At 37.4% G+C, this 20,484-nt stretch overlaps 1 protein-coding gene across 1 annotated transcript; it reads right to left on the bottom strand.

The window, feature by feature from the left end:
• Positions 1-592: 592 nt before the first annotated feature.
• On the bottom strand, positions 593-11,710 carry slc6a7 (solute carrier family 6 member 7). Its single transcript, XM_042711031.1, has 15 exons — positions 11,600-11,710; positions 10,404-10,629; positions 8,772-8,903; positions 8,398-8,546; positions 8,220-8,263; positions 6,707-6,845; positions 5,802-5,936; positions 5,595-5,698; positions 5,374-5,498; positions 5,084-5,196; positions 3,486-3,623; positions 3,179-3,278; positions 1,850-1,968; positions 1,352-1,525; positions 593-819 (listed from the first exon to the last, which is right to left on the bottom strand). The coding sequence occupies exons 1-15, from the start codon at positions 11,666-11,668 to the stop codon at positions 652-654; spliced, it is 1,935 nt and encodes a 644-aa protein (XP_042566965.1). The 5' UTR covers positions 11,669-11,710; the 3' UTR covers positions 593-651.
• Positions 11,711-20,484: the final 8,774 nt, after the last annotated feature.

Genomic DNA, 20,484 nt, shown 5'->3' with positions numbered 1-20,484 from the left:
GAAAATTGCTTTATTCAAAGGGCGCACGTCCTTGGTAGATGACTGAAATAAGTGGAATCTGACCATGGTAAACAAACAGCTTCAGCTGAGAACAACTCGTGAAACCATTTTGATTTTATTTGCTGGATTTGTGGCACAAAATCTATCTATCTAATTTATGATAGATAGCACATTTAAACATTCTAAAGAGACTTTACAATGCCTCTTGTACTACATTTGATTTTATTCATGTTTATTGCTACTATATCAAATAAGTTCTGTTTTGTTAAACAATGTCTCTTAAGGCATTGACCTGATTTGATTTGACCTGGCTCTTCGAATGAAAAACATATCATGTAACTAGGTCTGTTACCTTATAAAATAAGCTTTTGGACTCTTTGATGAAAAGGCTAGATGAACAGCATGAAATGGAATCCTTAGGACATCAAGTATTCAGCCAAAGAATCCAAATGTCTTTTGTGCTTCTCGGTCTCTGGCTTTGGCCTTAGGCTCAGTACTATATCAAATGAGCAATGAGCATAAATAAAAAAAATAACATTTTAATTGTATTAAATGTCCTATAAGACAGTCAATTAATTTCAGTCCAGCTGTTTTCAGTCCAGTACTTATCTTTTTGAGATTCAGTACCACCTCCCAACCTTTGGGGCAGTGTTACGCCTCGCTAATGGCCTCCCAGTTCATGGAGGTGAAGTCCGCTTCAGTCAAGTTAACCGTGAAGGGTCCATCAACTCTCTGGGGCTCCACGTGCTGATCCTGAGTGGTTGTGTTTATGTTGTTAACACGCCAGGAGTTGAGAGGACGGATGGATTTCTGGAAGCGCTGAACACAAGAAACGTATGTCAGAATGAACATGTCACACACATACCTGCTGCTACAATTCTAAAAAAGAAAAAATAACTCAGCCACACTATATATTAATTTTAAAATTGTTACAAAATTACATTTATAACACATTAATAGTTTATTTATATTATTTGAAAACAAACAGCTTCATCATAATTATATATGTATTTATGTTTATATATATATTTGTAAACATAATGTTTGATTATAATGTAACATTCTAATATGCTGATTATATATATATATATATAAGATTATTATTATCAATGTTTGAATCAGTTGTGCTGCTTAACATTTTTGCAGAAACCTTGATACATTTTCTTAGAGTTTTTGATGAATAAAGGTCAACAGAACAGCATTTATTTGAAAAATATTTTTTGTAACATAAATGTCTTTACTGTCACTTTTGATTAATCTCATGCATTCTTTCGGAATAAGAGTATTAATTTCTATTAATCTTACTGACCTCGAATGTATAAAGAAATATGGCAATTTTGAAGGGACTTACATCTCTAAGAGTGCCAGACTCTTTACTGACAGCAACTATGGCCCAGATGAGAATCTGCAGACAGCAGAAGGCGCCCATACATACGCCCAACGCTTTGCCCCAGGTTGGGTACACATAGGCGCCATAGTGCAGAGACGTACGGTACATCTCGATGAAGATGTAGGTCAGGATGAACTGTATAGAGAAAACAATCTCTTACCATTTTGAACAAAGACTGAGGCCTCACTCTGTGAATGGGACTATCACTGTTAGTGTGATTCAGTGTCTCAGCAACTGAATTATTCATTACGCTGGATGCAGGACAGACAAGGTGTTTGATTCCACTCTGCAGCAGAACCAAGTTTCTGACTGTACTGCAGTATGATTCTGCTCAAACCTCCATTTAACTTTTACAATCATAGAACTGTTCATCTTAAACAGGAACCACATAACATGCATCACTACATATTAAAACTTGAGGGTGATTCCAGTAAAGCAAAACAAAAACAGGACACCCACCGTTAGCAGGAAGGGGGTGAAAACCACCCAGCAGGCTTTGAAGTACAATAGCATTTTTGTGCACCAGGGAGGACAGCGACAGATCATGTCCACAATGTCCTGACAGAACTGGTTGACCCCTGCAATTACATTAGCATATGCAAATATAATATAGATCACAGAGTGCAGTCACATCACCTATAAAGAACTGCAGCTAACATGGACATGTGACAGAGAAATTGTTATTATTTAGCAGATGCTAAAGATGTGATATTAATACAAGGAAACACTGTGACTGACATATACAGGTAAAGCAATAAACTACAGTTTGTTTTTTATGTGCCATTTAAGGCAGGTTTATCTGAAATAAATGAAACCTCAATAAGAGACTGGGGCAAAAAAAAAAGGAGTAGTTCATCGGAAAATTGCTGAAAATGTACTCACCCTCAGGCCATCCTAGATATAGATTGAGGGTTTTTTTCTTCTTCATAGGAACAGATTTAGAGAATTTAGCATTACATCACTTGCTGACCAATTAATCCTTTGCAGTGAATGGGTGCCGTCAGAATGAGAGTCCAAACAGCTGATAAAAACATCACAATAATCCACAAGTAATCCACACAACTCCAGTCTATCAATGAATCAACATCTTGTGAAGAGAAAAGCTTTTTGTTTATAACAAACAAATACATAAAGGCGTTTTAAATTTAAACAGTTGCTTGTGGTCCATAACCCATAATAGCACTTCCTCTTCTCACATCAAAATACACTGACATATTTGTTTAGAATTGTTTTGACTTGTAAACAGTGAAATAGGTCTGTGCATATTTCTCTCCTGATTCAGACAAGATGTTTTTTTCACTTACAAGAAGCAGTTTTTTTACTTTATAAGATGTTAATTGATGGACTGGAGTCATGTGGATTACTTGTGGATTATTATGATGTTTTTATCAGCTGTTTGGACTGTCATTCTGACGGCACCCATTCACTGCAGAGGATCCATTGGTGAAAAAGCAATGTAATGCTAAATTTCTCTAAATCTGTTCTGATTAAGAAACAAACTTATCTACATTTTGGGTCACAGAAATGAGTCATTTTTCTGGAAATTTTAATTTTAGGGTGAACTAGTCATTTAATGTTCATGTTGTGAAAATTTGATTTAGCAGAAATGTGTGTAGACTTTATGATAAAATACAAATGTGTGACCCATCTAAAATAAATAAATCCTTATTATTTAATGTAATATCTTATGAAGTGCCTCCGATAAAACTGAATATGTGTGTTGTGTTCTTTATCAGAAACCCTACCAATATCAGCCCATCACCCAGGAGGAAATAAAAGTGAGTGTACCATAAAAGAATGAGATGCCAATACACATGAAGAGAGTAATGATGATGAGACCGAAGCTTGTGCTGAATGAGTCTATGAGCGTGAACCAGTATATCCCACCCTGTGATGGAAAAACACAAAATAAAATCTAAGTCTATGACAACAAAAACATTGATATCAATAAAAGAATCACTAATGGACAATATGAACATTGACAAGATAATGAATTATGATTGTAAACATTATAGATACATTACTAAACTCTGGACATCTATTTATAAAAATGTCAACTACTAAATCCTATTATCAGTCAGTCTGTTGCTCTTACATCAGTGATGAGCAGCAGGCCCATGAGATAGAAGGCGAAACAGAGCAGCGCCAGGAACAGCGTCTTGTGCTTCAGATTGGATCTGAGTTGAGGAAACTCATCCATTACAGCTGTACAGATCCCCTCCATGTTACCAAACTGCAGGATAGAGAGAGAGAGAAAACTTCACAATAGCAAAATTTAAACAAAGGACTAACTTGTCAGGAGTGTACAAATATCTCATAAGTTTCCCTGACATCTGCATCAACAAAATTAAACAGATCCTCGGTTTGCTGTTAGGGCAACACAAGGACTGATGTGTGCCATTATCTGTTTGCTCTCACATTCACATTTATGCATTTGGCAGACATTCTTTCAGCATATTCAAGCTATATTTTACCAGTATTTACATTTATTTTTTTGTTTGAGTTTTTTTATTTTTATTTTTATCATTATATATTCATTCAGTATATTTGCTTTGTGGGTATAGTGTTGTTTTTTTCACATCGCCTTTAACAAACGAATGTTTTGGCAATACATGGGTAGAAACTGAAATCTGAGACACAGAGAGGCAAATAGGGATTTTAGGTGAAGACAGAGGAAGGAAAACCACTGTGTGCTCATACACATTTACTGAAATGAGTCTTGTAGCTCAGTTATGAGCTGTGGAGTTGGACAGGATGTACATGGTTATTTCACACATCTCTTGACAAATCTGCTTCCTGAGCACTGATGTTTCATTCAATCATGTTTCTAATTTGAAAACACTGAAACCAGATCACTTGGATTCATATTATACACAGTTCCCACACTTTTTGATTAATTATGACTTTTCTTATAATCTTTCCAGTCATTCAGTATGAAATGTTGCTTTCATTTTTATAGACATAAATGGGCAGAAGATTTGTGTCAGGTATCAGTCTTTTGAATTTAATTCAAATATTGTGGATTCAAATGATTATTCTTATGCGTGCACACTTTTATTCAGAAAGGATGCATTAAATTGATCAAAAGTGACAGTAAAGACATTTATAATGTTACAAAAGGCTTTGACTGACTGGAGTAATGGCTACAAAAAATCCTAAGAAAAATCCAGGAAAAATTCAGCCTTGCTATGACAGGAATAAATGACATTTTAAAATAAAATTTTAATATAGAAAACAGTAATAATTTTAATATTGTAATATTATTTCACAATATTACTGTTTTGCTGTACTGTTAAATACTGTAAATGCAGCCTTGTTTCCAAAAAAACTGTGTGTGTGTGTGTGTGTGTGTGTGTGTGTGTGTGTGTGTGTGTGTGTGTGTGTGTGTGTGTGTGTGTGTGTGTGTGTATGTGTATGTATGTATAGTATATATATATATATATATATATATATATATATATATAATATATATATATATATATATATATATATATATATATATATATACACACACATATATATACATACACATATATATACATATATATACACACTACCAACTCCATATATATATATACACTACCAACCCCAAACCTTTGAAATTTATTTGTGTATGGTGCAACTCAAGCAATGTGTCTGTCACATGACAAACCGCTAAACTCAAGAAAACCTGAATGCACTGGAGGGTCTTACCAGTGTATCCACTCCCAGCATAAAGAGCATGAGAAAAAACAGGATGGACCAAAACACTGATCCAGGGAGAAGAGCCAGGGCTTCTGGGTAGGCAACAAATGCCAGACCAGGACCTAACAAGTAAAATACAGTCACAAACACTCTTAAAAATTACAAATGATGCACTGGCTTTGAAATTGCAAGGATGTGAAAACATTTTAAGTGACTGTAAATCATAGTGCTAGTGTGTGCTGAGCTATCCGTGATGTCAGAAGAGAGAGAAGTAACATAACAGTCTAAACAGGATGTACCTGAGTCTGCCACCTGACCCACAGGCACACCCTTCCTCCAAGCCATATGACCCAGGATAGAGAAAATGGCAAATCCTGCAAAAAAACTGGTACCGCAGTTCCCAATGGTGATGATTAGAGTATCCCTGCGTGATTAAAAAATTATTTTGAGATTTTAAAGTAATGTTTCAGGGGGAAAAACAACCAAAAACAAAGTGTTTTCTCACAGTAAAAAGCCTCACCTGATGACATTATTGTCAAATTTATTGTATGATGCCATTGACAAGAGACCACCAACCCCAATACCCAAAGAATAAAATATCTGCGATGCAGCATCATTCCAAACCTACAATGACAATGCAATTCAATGCAATACAATACAGAACTGAAGGGAATGGAAAACTGTAGCATTTATTTTTAAAAAATTGGTGTTGTTTAGGAAATTGTACCTGTGCATTAGCCAAATGGGCCCAGTTTGGAGTGAGGTAGAAGGCGACACCGTTTAAGGAGCCCTCAAGGGTGGCCCCTCTGATGATGAGGACCACCAGCACAAAATAGGGGAAGGTGGCAGTCACATACACCACCTGACATCAGAGGAATGATGGGAAATTCATTTCTTTGTGTAGAGCATATTCTCATCTGCTCTGAAATGGCCTCATATGAAGTATTACATCCACGCCAGGGTTATCATAGTTAATTAAAACTAAAACCATAAAAACATTTCCATTACTTGAGGTAAAATACAGGCTAGTGTTTTTATAGTTAATTAAATTTAAATTGTCATATTTTTTGCTTTAGTTGCCAAAGCAGCTTTCTTATGTTGATGGGTCAAACTTTAGTTTTTCCAAGCTTACTATTTTTCATTTCAACATTTAATAGTAAACTATTTTTAGGGTAGTTGTAGTTAGTTTAAGTCTAGGTACGGGTATAGGGTAGAATAAGGGATCTAAAAACTATCGCCATGCAGAATAAGGTAATAGTAATATCATTGCTTTATGCATTTAAATGCTTTATCCAAATGTGACTTACAGTGCATTCAGGTATGCATATTTTAAGCAACTAGTTAATAGTGGGAATTGAACCCACAACCTTTTGCGCTAAACGCAATGCTTACCACTTGATGTACTAAAATAACTCTAATAAATAAATCTAATAAATAATACAATTACTCAAACTTTAAATGTAAAAATAAAACTGAGCAAAAAACTCTAAATATTAATAAAAACTGTAATAGTCTCTCAATAATACTAAAATGGCCTACTGGTCTACACCTATTTTCCTATCGGGAAAAAAGCCAACTGGATGTGCTGTGGATCTCTGTAAGGCTTTCAGGTGTGTCTGGGTGAGGTCTCACCTTGCCAGAGCTGCGAATGCCCTTGAGCATGCAAAGGAAAATGACGACCCAGGCAGCCAGCAAGCACAGAGCTAGAGGCCAACGCACTGGACCGGGATCATGCAGCCCTTTACTGTACACTACACCCAGAACCTTTTCACTGAACACACACAAACACTCTGTGTAAGACTGAAGAATTGTGTCATTGGCTTCATTGCATGTTAACAGTCTCAGAGTGTTTGAGGTGTGGTTTTGTGGTACATTAGCATTAATCCCACCGCAGTATTCTAGAATAGATGTTACAGGTCTGTATGTGCCAGTAGCAGCAGTACTTTGGACTTGAACGCATGTTTTCTGTACTTTATCACACCAGTAACTGTGGTATTTTTAGATACAAGGATGTGAACAAACATGAAACATGAGCAAAACTAATTTGATTACAGCAGTTAATGAAGGTGGGCATGACAGTCAACAAAGAATATTTTACAGCATTAATTAACATTCTGTATATTAATGAAAGATATTTTTTATGTTTTTTTTTTGTATTTTATTAAGGTGGTGATTTTATTTGATTAAGAATATTTTAAAACAGTAAAATTCATATAATATTCATTTTAATAATATATTATTATATCCTGTCTTCAGTGTCACATGATCCATTAAAAATCATTTTAATATGCTGATCTGGTGCTCAATATTTTGATGTTGGTTTTTTTTTGGGTATTTAATTATTATTTTTATTTTTTTAATGGTGTTGTTTTTTTTTTTAAAAAATTTCTTACTGTGTATTTCATGGTGGTTTTTTTTTCTTTCAAAAAAATCTTACTGATATTTAACATTTAAAGTTATAAATTAACATGAGCGCATTATGAATGAATTTGAATTCACACATACAATAGTATCTTAATAAATCAACATTAATACATGCTGTAAATATATATATTTTTTTATAAGTTTTTTAGTTATTAATTATTATTAAATGCTGTAAATATATATTTTTTTTTGTTAATGTTTATTATTTTTTATTCATGATTTTTTATAAATTTTCTAGCATTTTAAGCATTTTTAATATTACCATTTTTTCAAACAATTTATTTAATCATTAATATTTTCATAAACTAAAATTTATGTTTTTTAACTTTTACAGCAATTTTACTTTTAATTGTATTTGTTTTTGTTGGAATTTAATTTTTGAGACTAGTTTTGTTATTTTTTTTTTTTGAATTTTTTTTTTATTTTTTTTTATTTATTTGTGTTTGTAATTTACAGACTAGTTTAGTAAATGTGAACCAAAGAATATCAATAATGTTCGTTGGCTTAGTTCATTTAGCAAATAGATATTTCCCTTAAGTTATTCTGACACTTATTTATGCCCATTAAAATGTATTCTACAAGCTTTTGTTACTTTCACTGTTCGTTTTATTGCTCTTTTGTACTTCATCTTTAATTTAATAGGGAGCCACTCATTATACATTAATTTTGTAACAGCGATGAACCAGTATCAGTGCATCCCTAAATAATTGTGAATTCTTACTTCCAGAAGACTTCAGAGGGACTTTGTGTGACATTAGTTTTGTTCTGTAGAGAAAACAGAGATTTTTTTTTATTCTGAATAAGAAAAACATATTTGATTCATCTGGACGATAATGTAGATGATAATCACAGTTGTTTAAAATTCTATGTTAACCTACTAGCAGACAAGTAAGACTTACTCGACAAAGGGGAATGTTATGAAGAGCATCACATGACCAGGGCAGAGGGCTCTGGAAAGAACTGCCAAGGTAGTAGAATGTCCAAGCGATAATGACATTATAATAGAGACACACAAGAGTGGACACACACAACATCCCTATACCAATCCCTGCAACGAGACCAGGACAACACAATCATTTCAATTTGTTTAGCCCTTTATTTAATTATTAATTATTACAAAACAGAATGACAATTAATTCTTACTTCTTATGCAAAGTGGAGCTACGAGACTTTGAATAATGAATATAACTCAAAACCAAATTTACATAATCACAGCCCAATTTATAGACCATGATTAAGCCACTGAATTGATGAATTATATGTATATTGCTACCTTTGAGGAGGGGACAGCACTTCCAGACGGTGATGGGACCTGCGGCTCCATATTGGCCCAGGCTGAGCTCCATGAGGAAGAGCGGCATTCCCGTGAAGAAGAGCATGATGAAGTACGGGATGAGAAACACACCTGCAACCCAACAGGTCAAGGTTTATGACATTATTGACATTGTTTTTCCAATTGAATTCCTGTTGGTAATACTTATTGTTTGACTTTTAAATTGTAGAAACGTAATTTTCTGTAAAGTTGCTTTGCAATGATTTGTATCGTAAAAAGTGCTATACACATATACTTGAATGGAATTGAACTGAATTAACCACTTATATTCATACCAACAATACATACAATACAATATATACAAGACAGGAAGTGATGAGATGAGGAAGCTGGAACAGGATTTTAAAAAACATGAGTCAGATTTAAAGATCACCTGCTTAAGCATCACAGCTCAACAAGTTGGAGCCTAACCATAACCCTAACCACTAAGCCACAACCCCAAATTATGTAATTTGTGCCAGTGACTCCACACTCCTAAATCACAGGCACTTGTCAATGAGATTTTTCCCTCCTGTATCTTTTGTTGTTATTTTTTGTTTCTTTAGATGGGTCTACTAAAACCATTTTATATTTTTCACATATTATATTAAATATAATATATATTAAAGCTTTTAATAAGATTATTATTATTAGTATATTTTTTGAAAGTTTTTTTGAATTTTATTGTTATTACTGGATTTGACAAATCATTTTATGAGTGTGTGTGAGTGTGTGTATGTATGTGTGTGTGTGTGTGTGTGTGTGTGTGTGTGAGTGTGTGTGTGTGTGTGTGTGTGTGTGTGTGTGTGTGTATGTGTGTGTGTGCAATATGTAAGAGAAATGGGGTAATTTCAGTATCCACTTTCAGACTCCACTAGTTCAGAGTTGAATTTATTCTCTCTCAATTATCATAATTGTCAATTAAAGCCTCTCGTTTTTAAGAATTTACTATTGTAACATGAAACATAAAATCTTCTTTAAGTCCAGCTCAAGGAAATGACAGTACTTTTCTACATCACACTCCAACAATCTGTGAACAGGTCTCTTCATTTGTAGTACTAACCATCTTTACATTGCAAATTTCTTCCCTTTTGAGGCCTTCTTGGTTTAGGCTAATTTGTTTCGGAGGTTTAAAGAGGAATGTGCCCTCCTCCCTACTACAGGGAAATGTTTTTGGTTTTGGTTGGTTGGACAGAAGGATAGATTTCAGCTTAAAGTAACCAAACGTCCCAGTTCACCCATGAAAGACCCATTTACACAGAAAGTTCATTAAATCTCTTAGGATTTTTTTATATGTGGAAAATCATTTTTTTAGTATTAAGGTTGCAGACATATTAGCGAAAGTTTTCTGTCGGTCAACCAGGCCATTTTGCAAGACCAACATGAGTGAAACCTGCTTTGGGAACTTTTCGGGCCTCATGCAAAACTCACCAATTATGTAGATTCCTATTAAAATGACTGAATTTTGCTGAAAAGCAGTAAATGTGACCATACCTTTACAGACTAGCTTGTGTTTACAACTCAAACGATCTACAATGTAAATTCTGTACATCCTAACAGATTTGCGTTCATATTTAGTGCACTGTCACTCACCTCCTCCGTTTCGGTAGCAGAGGTAGGGGAACCTCCAGACATTTCCCAGGCCAACACAGTAGCCAATACAGGACAGCAGAAATTCATATTTGCCACCCCACTGATCTCTGGGAGGCTGAGCAGGAGGAGCTGGTGTAGAGGATGGAGGCTGGTGCTCAGTTTGAGTCTGGGATACGGGGCTGGTGACATCGTGAGAGGACACAACCCCGTTCTGCTGTTCTGGATTCTGTCAAGAAGATCATTCAAAGCTTATGATCTCTGATCAAACACAACCATATAACAGATCAGCAGCACACCTCTTTGTCATCCAGAATATCTAGAACTAAAATTAAAAACCAAAATTGGACACTGCTACCTATCTGGCCTTAAAACCTTCAAACTTCTAGCTTTTAAAACTACTTCAACATGGCTTTCTCACTCCAACATCAAAGTTTGCATAGGCTTTTTAAAATATAGTTTACATTACTTATCTTCTCATCTGTACTACTACTATGCAGTCTAAATTGGGGAACTAATGGTCAGTTTGGTCAGTGTAGTGTGTATCCAAGTGAGCCAAAAGGGAAGTAACTTGATTGCTAAAGGAACATGGGTGACACGCTACTGAACAAGGCACACGATGATGTAATTTGCTGTCGTTTTTGATATTATTTGTATTAATTTTTTTTTATATAATATTCATAATTATTATTAGATTTTTTTATGGTTGCCTATAATTCTGACAAAATGCAGGCCTACATTAAATTATGTAAGGGGGTCCTAAAGGTGTAGTTTATCCAAAAAATGAACACGAGTCACCATTCACTGTTATTGCATGGAAAGAATATGCAATAAAGGCGTATGGTGACTGAAGCTGTAGTTCTCCTTTTGTGTGAAAAAAAAAGTCAAAAACATTTTTGGAACAATGGGGATGAATAAATAATGTTAGATCTGTCATTTTTGGATGAAGTACTCCTTAACTCATATTTAATAATACAAACTAATATTTAATTTATATATATATGGGCTACAACACAAGAGTGTTTAGCCGCGGTGAACGCAGCCATGGACAGGAATGAGGACAGACGGGTTGTGTTACCTCGACAGACCTGCAAGCCAACAAGTGTTCAAACGACTCCAAGTTTCTTTCAAAACTCAAACAACATCAAAACGTGAAATTTTTATCGTTTAAAATAAGTATTAGTGTGTATTTGAAGTACCTCTCTAGTTGGATCTGTGCTCGCGGTCACACCGTTTCCAGGTGCTGTTCTCGTCTCCTCACTCTGCATCTCCCCAGCGCTTTTCTTCTGATGCTCGCTACATTGATCACTTGGTTTTTTCGTAGATACTGGTTGTTTTTTTTGAAAGAAAGTAATGTTTTAGATACCTTACATAAATCACGTTAGAATAAAACAGAGTAACCTTGAATAAAAAGCGCAGGTGGATTCCGATGATCCATGTTGGTTGGGGGAGGAAGAAACAGTCCAGTCGATGAAGGGAGGCGCCGGTGTGTGTGTGCAGGGAGGTGTCTGTTTGTTTTAGTGTTTGTGTTTGTGTGCTTGTTTTGCTTCAGGTAAAATCGTAATGTCCCTACTAAAAACACTACTGGTATTTCCCATTCTCCATCATTTTTATATTTATCAGTACATATATTTAGCTTTCAGTCTGTCACTGTCTTTCTTTGTTGACAAGTATTATGTCAACAAAGACACTGCGTCAAATTATGGTAAGATAATGTGTCTCAGATGTGACATCAAATATGAAAGCTTTATTTTCGTAGGGCAAAAAAATAAAAACCGTCGATTGTCAGCTTTCAAACATCTCACTCTGCGAAGCGAATTGGTCTCGATGCAACAGGAAGCCAGATCACCTCACTACAACAGCAGGAAACGGTAGCGTGAGCTGCCATGACACACACTCGATTTGTGAGTCAACAACAAACGCAAAAATATATTTTTCAAAATATATTGTGAATAAATCTAAATAGTTTTATTCAGTCAGTATAAATACAATATAAATAGCCTACATTATATTATATTTATATATATTATATTTATATTCTATTTTGGTATTTATACAAATACCAAAAGCTCTCGGATTACAAAATGGCATTAATCAACATATTCTCTCAACATAAGTTCTACAAACTTTCAAATACTGAGCTCTGCAAAAACCGTGGCTGAAAAAGAAAATAATGTAAACATTTTGCTTTATAGGGCCCAAGCACCACCAGTAAACTGATGCCTCGTTCTCTGTTTATGACATACTGACAATGTCTTGCAGTCTAGACACAGTGGTTAGGATGGTTATGGGGGATTTGGGTCCCTTAAAGGGGTTATGTGATGCGATTTAAATTTTTCCTTTCTCTTTGGAGTGTTACAAGCTCTTGGTGCATAAAGAAGATCTGTAAAGTTGCAAAGACTACAGCCTTAAATCCAAAGAGATATTCTTTATCAAAGTTAAGACTCTGCCATGCCCCCCTAAAAAGGCTTATTCAAACACGCCCCCACATATCTACGTAACTACGTATGTTGAAATATTTGCGTAATGACACCCAAATGATCACGCAAATAAAAAAGGCGTGGCACAGTTAGTGTTGAAGCAGCCATGTCAGGGAGATGCTGTGTGTTTTTATGCAAAAGCAAAAGCACTTTATTTGACCTTCTGAAAGTAGATGCATTTAGGAATCTTTAAGACTACGTATAACAGAACAGCAATGCATTTTATGGATGACCGTTTCGTGAACCTAGGAGAGGAGGTACCCAGGTCCAGCAGGAATTGTTGTGGGGGAGTGAACAACAAGCACTATGCAATAGTAATTATGCAAGTCACTCCCCATACGATAACCGATAGTAATTACGTAACATAGCAATGGATTGGACAAAAAAAACCTGATATGTTAAAATATATCTTTATTTCATATATCTTGCAGTTTAAATATTATTATTAAACTTATTAATTTGCCTCTGAGTCTGTGATTACAACATGTGTAAGATAACAGCCACCATGCACAGGAGTGATTTTTGTCTACGTGATGTTTTTAATGTAGGGGCAGTTCCGGTTGTGGTGTGTTTTCGTCAAACGGGTTGGGTCAGTTATGGAATTAAAATAAGTGCTACTGTTGGATAATGGGTCGGGTGTTCTGTTAAGTACTGTGGGTGTGGGTTTACCAAACCGGACCCGTGCAGGACTATCAGACATTTTACCTGACAGATCAAGGTTGTAATACTATGGTTGTCCAATAGATGGAGATGCATTGGATAAGAAATCCTAATCCTTTTTCTACAGAAGGACAAATAAATTAATAGAAACAGTTGAATATGTACTGTACTGGTGATTTAGTTTTATATAATTATATTAAACATGCTTATAGATCATTAAAATCATTACAAAATGAATAAAATAAATAAAAACAGACTGAAGCCACCAGGGTAGTGGTGCAGAGGCTTGGGCCGTCATTGCTGCTTGCAGCTATATTTTTTCACGTTATTGAAATGAGAGCTTAACATGGGAGTTTTAGAGGTTTCACTCTTTATAATTCAAGGAGGTATGACCTGTACTTGCATACAAAATAGATAAATGGAGTTATTCCATCTTGTAAAACCATACCAGAAGTTCATATATACATATATTTGGAGAACCCAAAATCGTTCTTCTATGGCATCAATGCAAAAACTCTTTTTTGAAACCTTTATTTTTAAGAGTGTAGGATGTTTTATTTCTGTTGTGTTATATCTTTGAAATTTTTATGTATTATAGTTGTGCAAAGTTGTGCCACTGTCAGTCCCCTGGGGTCTGGCTGCAGTGCAAACATTCACATGCACTCTCAGGACATCTGCACTACTGCAAGTGACATGACGTCACTTGCAATCTTAAACGATTAAAACTAATTGAGTACCTTAATGTACAGAGTCCTGCAAGTCACCTTTAGAAAAAGACAAGACCCGAAAACCGTTGCCACAGAAGAGCAGAATATGAACACAATTTTGTAATGCAACATCAGATAGTCCTGACATTGGCCCAGTGACACTCTGGGGTGGTGGACCGTCAATCTGTATTAAAATTGGTCTGTGGAAACAAGGAGTTTTCTTTTTAGAGTTATCTAAAAACGAAGACCGAACAGGTAGAATATGAGTTTTTGGAAAAATCCTAGTCTGTTTAGTTTGTGTTTGTCAGGTCTACTCGTTCTCTAGGTGTGTTGGCTCAAGCTCCTATTGTGGATTATCTCCTGTGTTTCCTTGATTTAAGACAGTTCTTGTTTACTTGTGCCTCCTGCGTGCTTCCTCAACAGCATGACGTGACAATGTCTTTATTTGTGAATTTTTATGTTTACTTATTCATTTATTAATTATTGACAGAGAAACTGCTGAATGAATGCCAAAGATCACTTTTCTTTTAAACTGAGTTTTTACACGCTATTACCGTAATGTAATATGCGTGCACCGCAAATCAACATGGGGGCTAGCCTGACCGCAGTTTTTAACCTGGGCTCGCCTGCTTGCCTGTACACATTAGTTATGTTTTAATAATGAGAAGTATATTGAGTTGGGTCTTATCATCTTAGCCCGTTATGCCACATTAAGCGTTTTACAGTATGGGAGGAAAACATATAGCTACATATATAGTATCATATGTAGAAATGTTGTTTATTTCACTACAGAATGGGCTCAAATACAAAATATACCATATTTTAAAGCTCAATAGCATTTGAACAGAATTACTTACAGTCACAAACCCAACTATAAAATGTTCATGTAGGTGTCAGGTGTCACAGAGTCAGTCACATGTTTAATTTTTTGATATTTATTAAAATAAACTATAAAGTCATGTGTAAATATTGCTATGCATTTCACTGCCGAATGGGCTCAAACACAAAATATGCCATCATTTAAAGCTCAGTAGCATTTGAAGAGAATGACTTACAGTCACAAACCCAACTATAAAGTGTTCATGTAGGTGTCAGGTGTCACATGCTCTGAACCCACACATTCTCAATCACCTGAAAACTTATCACCTGCACCAGCTCATTAAGGACTCCTATTTAAGCACTTGCCAGTCACTCCTCAGTTATCAGGTGTTGTTGCTCTCTACCGGACTACTTACCCGACTACCTACCTGTGCTACTTACCTGTTTATGTCCAGTCTTCCGTCCTCTTCAGCCTGCATTCAACCCATTCTCGCTACCTGCACATGTGGAAAGAAAGGACTGTTATCACCAGCTAAGTATGCATTACCACTCTTTGAACCTATTTACTTACTTGCTTGCATCACTTGTGTGTCTGCACAATAAATACCTGTTTCGGAAGATAATCTGTCTATGCTTCTCTTCTGTTGTGACATCAGGTATGATGCACTCCTTTTAGAATTTTACAGTCAAATCATATGTAAATACTGACAGCAGTCTAGCCAAAGGCATAGGATGAATGATTGAATGACTGTTTTATTTTTTATTATTTCCCTATTTATTTATTTTATGTTCCGTATCTGTTAGTGACTTTGATGTGGCCCTGAATGGCGCCACACACGGCTGCTTCAGTGCTTGGCTCTCCAATGTTTGTACTGTTTATGTTAGTTTTTCCTGTTTTTTGTTTATCAAACACGATTAGTTTCACCAGGGATGAACTGCTGAACATTCGTCAGAACACATCACAAACTTCTACCGGATTTCAATTATTCGGACGTTTTACTGAACATTGTAGTCGGTGGAGCAGTGGCGCTGATCAAGTGCTTCAGGACGCGCAGATGGGGGTAGAGAGCCGGTGCTAGTAAAGCTCAGAAAGCATGGATTTCGAACGCCATTGCCTAGCGTCCATTTGGCAAATCTCCGCTCTCTACCCAACAAAACGGACGGACTTCTTCTGCTCTCCCAGACAAATAAAGATTCCTCACACTCTGCTGCTCTGTGTTTCATGGAAACCTGGCTGAATGACACCATTCCAGACAGCGCGCTCCATCTGCCCAGCTTTCAGCTGTTTAGAGCAGATCCCGACGCAGAATCAATGGGGAAATCGCTTGGTGGCGGGACATGCTTTTACATCAATGAACGGTGGTGTACAGATGTAACTGTGTTAAAGAAGATGTGTTGTGCTGATCTAGAAACGCTCTACATTAACTGTAAACCGTTCTATTCACTGTGGGAGTTTCACTCGTTCATTCTTGTGAGCGTTTACATTCCTCCACAAGTGCACGTGTGTCCGGCTTTACAGAAACTCGCTGATCAGATCACACAGATCAGATAGAACAACAACACCCGGACTCTGTTTTAATCATTCTTGGGGACTTTAATAAAACCAATCTCTGAACTGCCAAAATACAGACAGTATGTTACATGTCCCACCAGAGACAGTAATATACTAGATCACTGTTGCACATCAATAAAAGATGCATATCACTCTGTTCCACGAGCAGCTTTGGGGCTGTCTGATCACTGCCTGGTTCATCTTATACCAACCTACAGGCAAAAACTTAAATCTGCTAAACCTGTAGTAAATACTGTAAAGACATGTGTAACAATAAAACTTCACAATCACGGGAAGAAGGAGGCGGGAACCGGCAAACACTCAAATAAAAGCTTTTATAACAAAATAAACATAAAACAGCACGACAGCCCCTCACGGACGACTGCCTCGCACAAACAAAAACCAAACCACAAAATAAAACCCAGGCCTGGTCCTCTCTCGTCCTTCACTGTTGTCACTCCTCTTTTGTATCCTTCCGATCTCCTCCGTGGGACTCGAAACTGGTGAGAGGAGCAGGTGTCGCTCATTTCCCAATCACTCCACCGGCCTCGCTCTGTTCCCATGGCTCTCGGCCCCCGCCCCACTCGTCACAACATGGACCAACAAAACAGAGTGGGCTTTAAAAGTCTGTTTCGACCTCACAGATTGGAGTGTTTTTGAAGCTGCTACCACCAATCTGGACGAACTCACAGAGACTGTAACATCATATATTAATTTTTGTGAGGATATATGCATTCCTATCAGGACTTATTTAAGATTCAACAATGATAAGCCATGGTTTACAGCAAAACTCAGACATCTTCATCAGGCCAAAGAGGATACCTACAGAAATGGGGACAGAGTTTTGTACAATCAGGCCAGGAACACACTGAATAAAGAGATTAGGGCGGCTAAAAGGACCTACGCTAAAAAGTTGGAAGATCAGTTCACTTCCAATGACTCAACTTCAGTGTGGAAAGGTTTGAGAGCCATCACTACAACTACAAGACACCATCCCCCTGCACTGAGGCAAATTAACAACTTGCTGACAACCTGAATGAGTTTTGAATTGTAGATTTGTAACCCCCCACACCTGTTCTGACCATCTGTCTACACAACCGTTAACACCTCCTGCAGTCCCCCTCTCCCCACCTCCTGCCCTTCAAATCAGTGAGGACAATGTGCGCCAAGTCTTCAGGAAGAACAAAAGAAGAAAGGCACCAGGCCTAGATGGCTTTACACCAGCCTGTCTGAAAACCTGTGCTGACCAGCTGGCCCCCATCTTTTCACAGATCTTCAACAGATCTCTGGAGTTGTGTGAAGTCCCTTCCAGCTTCAAACACTCCACCATCATCCCCGTTCGAAAGAAACCCAAGATAACAGGACTTAATGACTACAGACCTGTGGCTCTAATGTCTAATGTCTGTTGTCATGAAGTTGTTTGAAAATCTGGTTCTGGCTTATCTGAAGGACATAGCTGGACCCTTACTGGACCCCCTGCAGTTTGCTTACCGAGCAAACAGGTCTATGGATGATGCAGTAAACATGGGACTGCACTTCATCCTGCAACATCTGGACAAATCAGGGACTTATGTGAGGAACCTGTTTGTGGACTTTAGTTCGGCTTTCAACACCATCATCCCAACAGCCCTCCAGACCAAACTGACCCAGCTCTCTGTTCCTAGCTCTATCTGTCAGTGGATCACCATCTTTTGGACAGATAGGCAACAGTTAGTGAGACTGGGGAAATTCATGTCAAACAGCCGCTCCACCAACACTGGTGCCCCTCAGGGCTGGATTCTCTCCCCACTGCTCTTCTCCCTGTACACAAATGATTGCACCTCTACTGACCCCTCTGTTTAACTCCTGAAGTTTGCAGACAACACTACAGTCATCAGTCTCATCCAGCACTGTGACGATTCTGCTTACAGACAAGAGGTTGAGCAGCTGGCTGTCTGGTGCAGTCTTAACAACCTGGAGCTGAACACTCTCAAAACTGTGGAGATGATAGTGGACTTCAGGAGAAAACCCCCTGCACTCCCCCTACTCACCATCATAAATAGAACTGTGGTGGCAGTGGAGTCATTCAGATTCCTGGGAACCATCATCTTTCAGGACCTGAAGTGGGACCTTTCACATTGACTCCATTGTTAAAAAGGCCCAACAAGGGTTGTACTTCCTTCACCAGCTGGGGAAGTTTAACCTGCCACAGGAGCTGCTGAAACAGTTCTACTTAGCCATCATTGAGTCTGTCCTGTGCACTTCAATAACTGTCTGGTTTGGTTCAGCTACAAAATCAGACATCAGAAGACTACAGGTTTGGACTGCTGAAAGGATTAATGGTACTCCCCTGCCCACCCTTCAAGAACTGTATACATCCAGGGTGAGGAAAAGGGCTCAAAAAAACACTCTGGATCACTCACATCCAAGTTATCCCCTTTTTGAACTTTTGCCATCTGGCCGGCGCTTCAGAGCCGCAAATACCAGGACAGCCAGGCACAAGAACAGTTTCTTCAATCTACCTCATGAACAGTTAAATGTTCCCCACTTATGCAATAAAAATGTGCAAATATCCTTATATTTATTTGTTACCACCTCCATCCTAGTACATCCCTGCATCTCACTCTATTCTATTCCATTTTATAATCTATAGCACAACTGTTCAACCTCTTTTATTTATTTTTCAATTTATTTGCAATATTTGTCTAGTTTATATATATATATATATATATATATATATATATATATGATATATTATATATATTATTTATTTTTTTTTTTTTTCCCTTTGTGTTGTTGTTGTTGTCTCTGTGTACTGGAAGCTTATGTCACTACAACAAATTCCTTGTATGCACAAGTATACTTGGCAATAAAGCTCTTTCTGATTCTGATTCTGAATGAGTGACACTAGGGTTCAATCTTGTGAGCCCTAATCACCTCAAGTGTTATGAGGATTCAGAAATGGCCAATGAGAATTGGTGAGTGGGATTTGCATGCCACTCCACATACTATGCGTATAAAAGAGTGGTGTGCACTCACTCATTCAGATTTGTTCTTTGTAGCCGAAAGCATTGCATCTCTCAAGAGAGAAGTGGAGATCCTGCTGTTCTGCCTGCCTCTGAAGAAGGGATAGCAATAGAATTTTCATTTTTTCCTTTTTTTTCAACAAAAGCCAGGCAGCTGACGGCGCTTTCACGGTTGGCAAAAGGACAGTTTCCGAATTCCCTTGACACTGCATATTCATGGCCTCCACTTTGCGTCAAGTGTCTTGCGGACATGAGCACTTCGCCTTCCCATATTTTGCTGCCACAGGCCTGTCCCAAAGCACTTCTGAGCTGTGGTGAAGCATGTCTTCTTCTGCCTCTACCTACCCCCTGCACTGTGGGTCCACCAAGGTAAGAGTGTTATTACACCACACACCACAATTTCTTCAGGATGCTGGGCCTTCTGATGTGGCAGAACCTGCTCCACTTGCCGTGAGCCTCCATCCTTAGATATTCTCTGTATTTCGTTCCATTGGTGCCTTTTTGTGCGGACTGAAGGATGATACTGTACTTTCATGTATCAATCCTTTAGTGGCACAGACACATTTCTACAGTTCAACCTTCGAGGGTTAGGCATATCAGTACAAGGTTTCAGTTTGTCCCTGTGCCCTCGCATCTTCATGAAAGTAGCAGAGGCTTCCCTTGCCCCTTTCAGGGAAGTGGGCATTCGCACACTCGATTAGCTTGATGACTGGCTGATTTTAGCTCAGTCACAGGAGATGTCCGAACACAGGAACCTGGTCCTAAAAGGGTTAATTTACCCAAAAATGAAAATTTGACTGTTTTTTACTTACCCTTGAAGCATCCTAGGTGTATATTACTTTTCTTATTTAAGACGAATCC

The sequence above is a fragment of the Cyprinus carpio genome, chromosome A21 (genome assembly GCF_018340385.1).
Source record: "Cyprinus carpio isolate SPL01 chromosome A21, ASM1834038v1, whole genome shotgun sequence".
NCBI lineage: Eukaryota > Metazoa > Chordata > Actinopteri > Cypriniformes > Cyprinidae > Cyprinus > Cyprinus carpio.
The sequence above is the reverse complement of the archived record's forward strand: the minus strand, read 5'-3'. Positions and strand labels throughout refer to the sequence as shown.

What these genes read in the sequence shown, in the direction of transcription:
- slc6a7 (XM_042711031.1), bottom strand. Translation starts at nt 11,668, where the DNA reads ATGCAGAGTGAGGAGACGAGAACAGCACCTGGAAACGGTGTGACCGCG. An exon ending in GTGCTGTCCCCTCCTCAAAG is followed by an intron (nt 8,547 to 8,771) that starts GTAGCAATATAC and finishes GTCTCGTTGCAG; the next exon opens with GGATTGGTATAGGGATGTTG. An exon ending in TGCTGGGAGTGGATACACTG is followed by an intron (nt 3,624 to 5,083) that starts GTAAGACCCTCC and finishes TCTATCCTGCAG; the next exon opens with TTTGGTAACATGGAGGGGAT.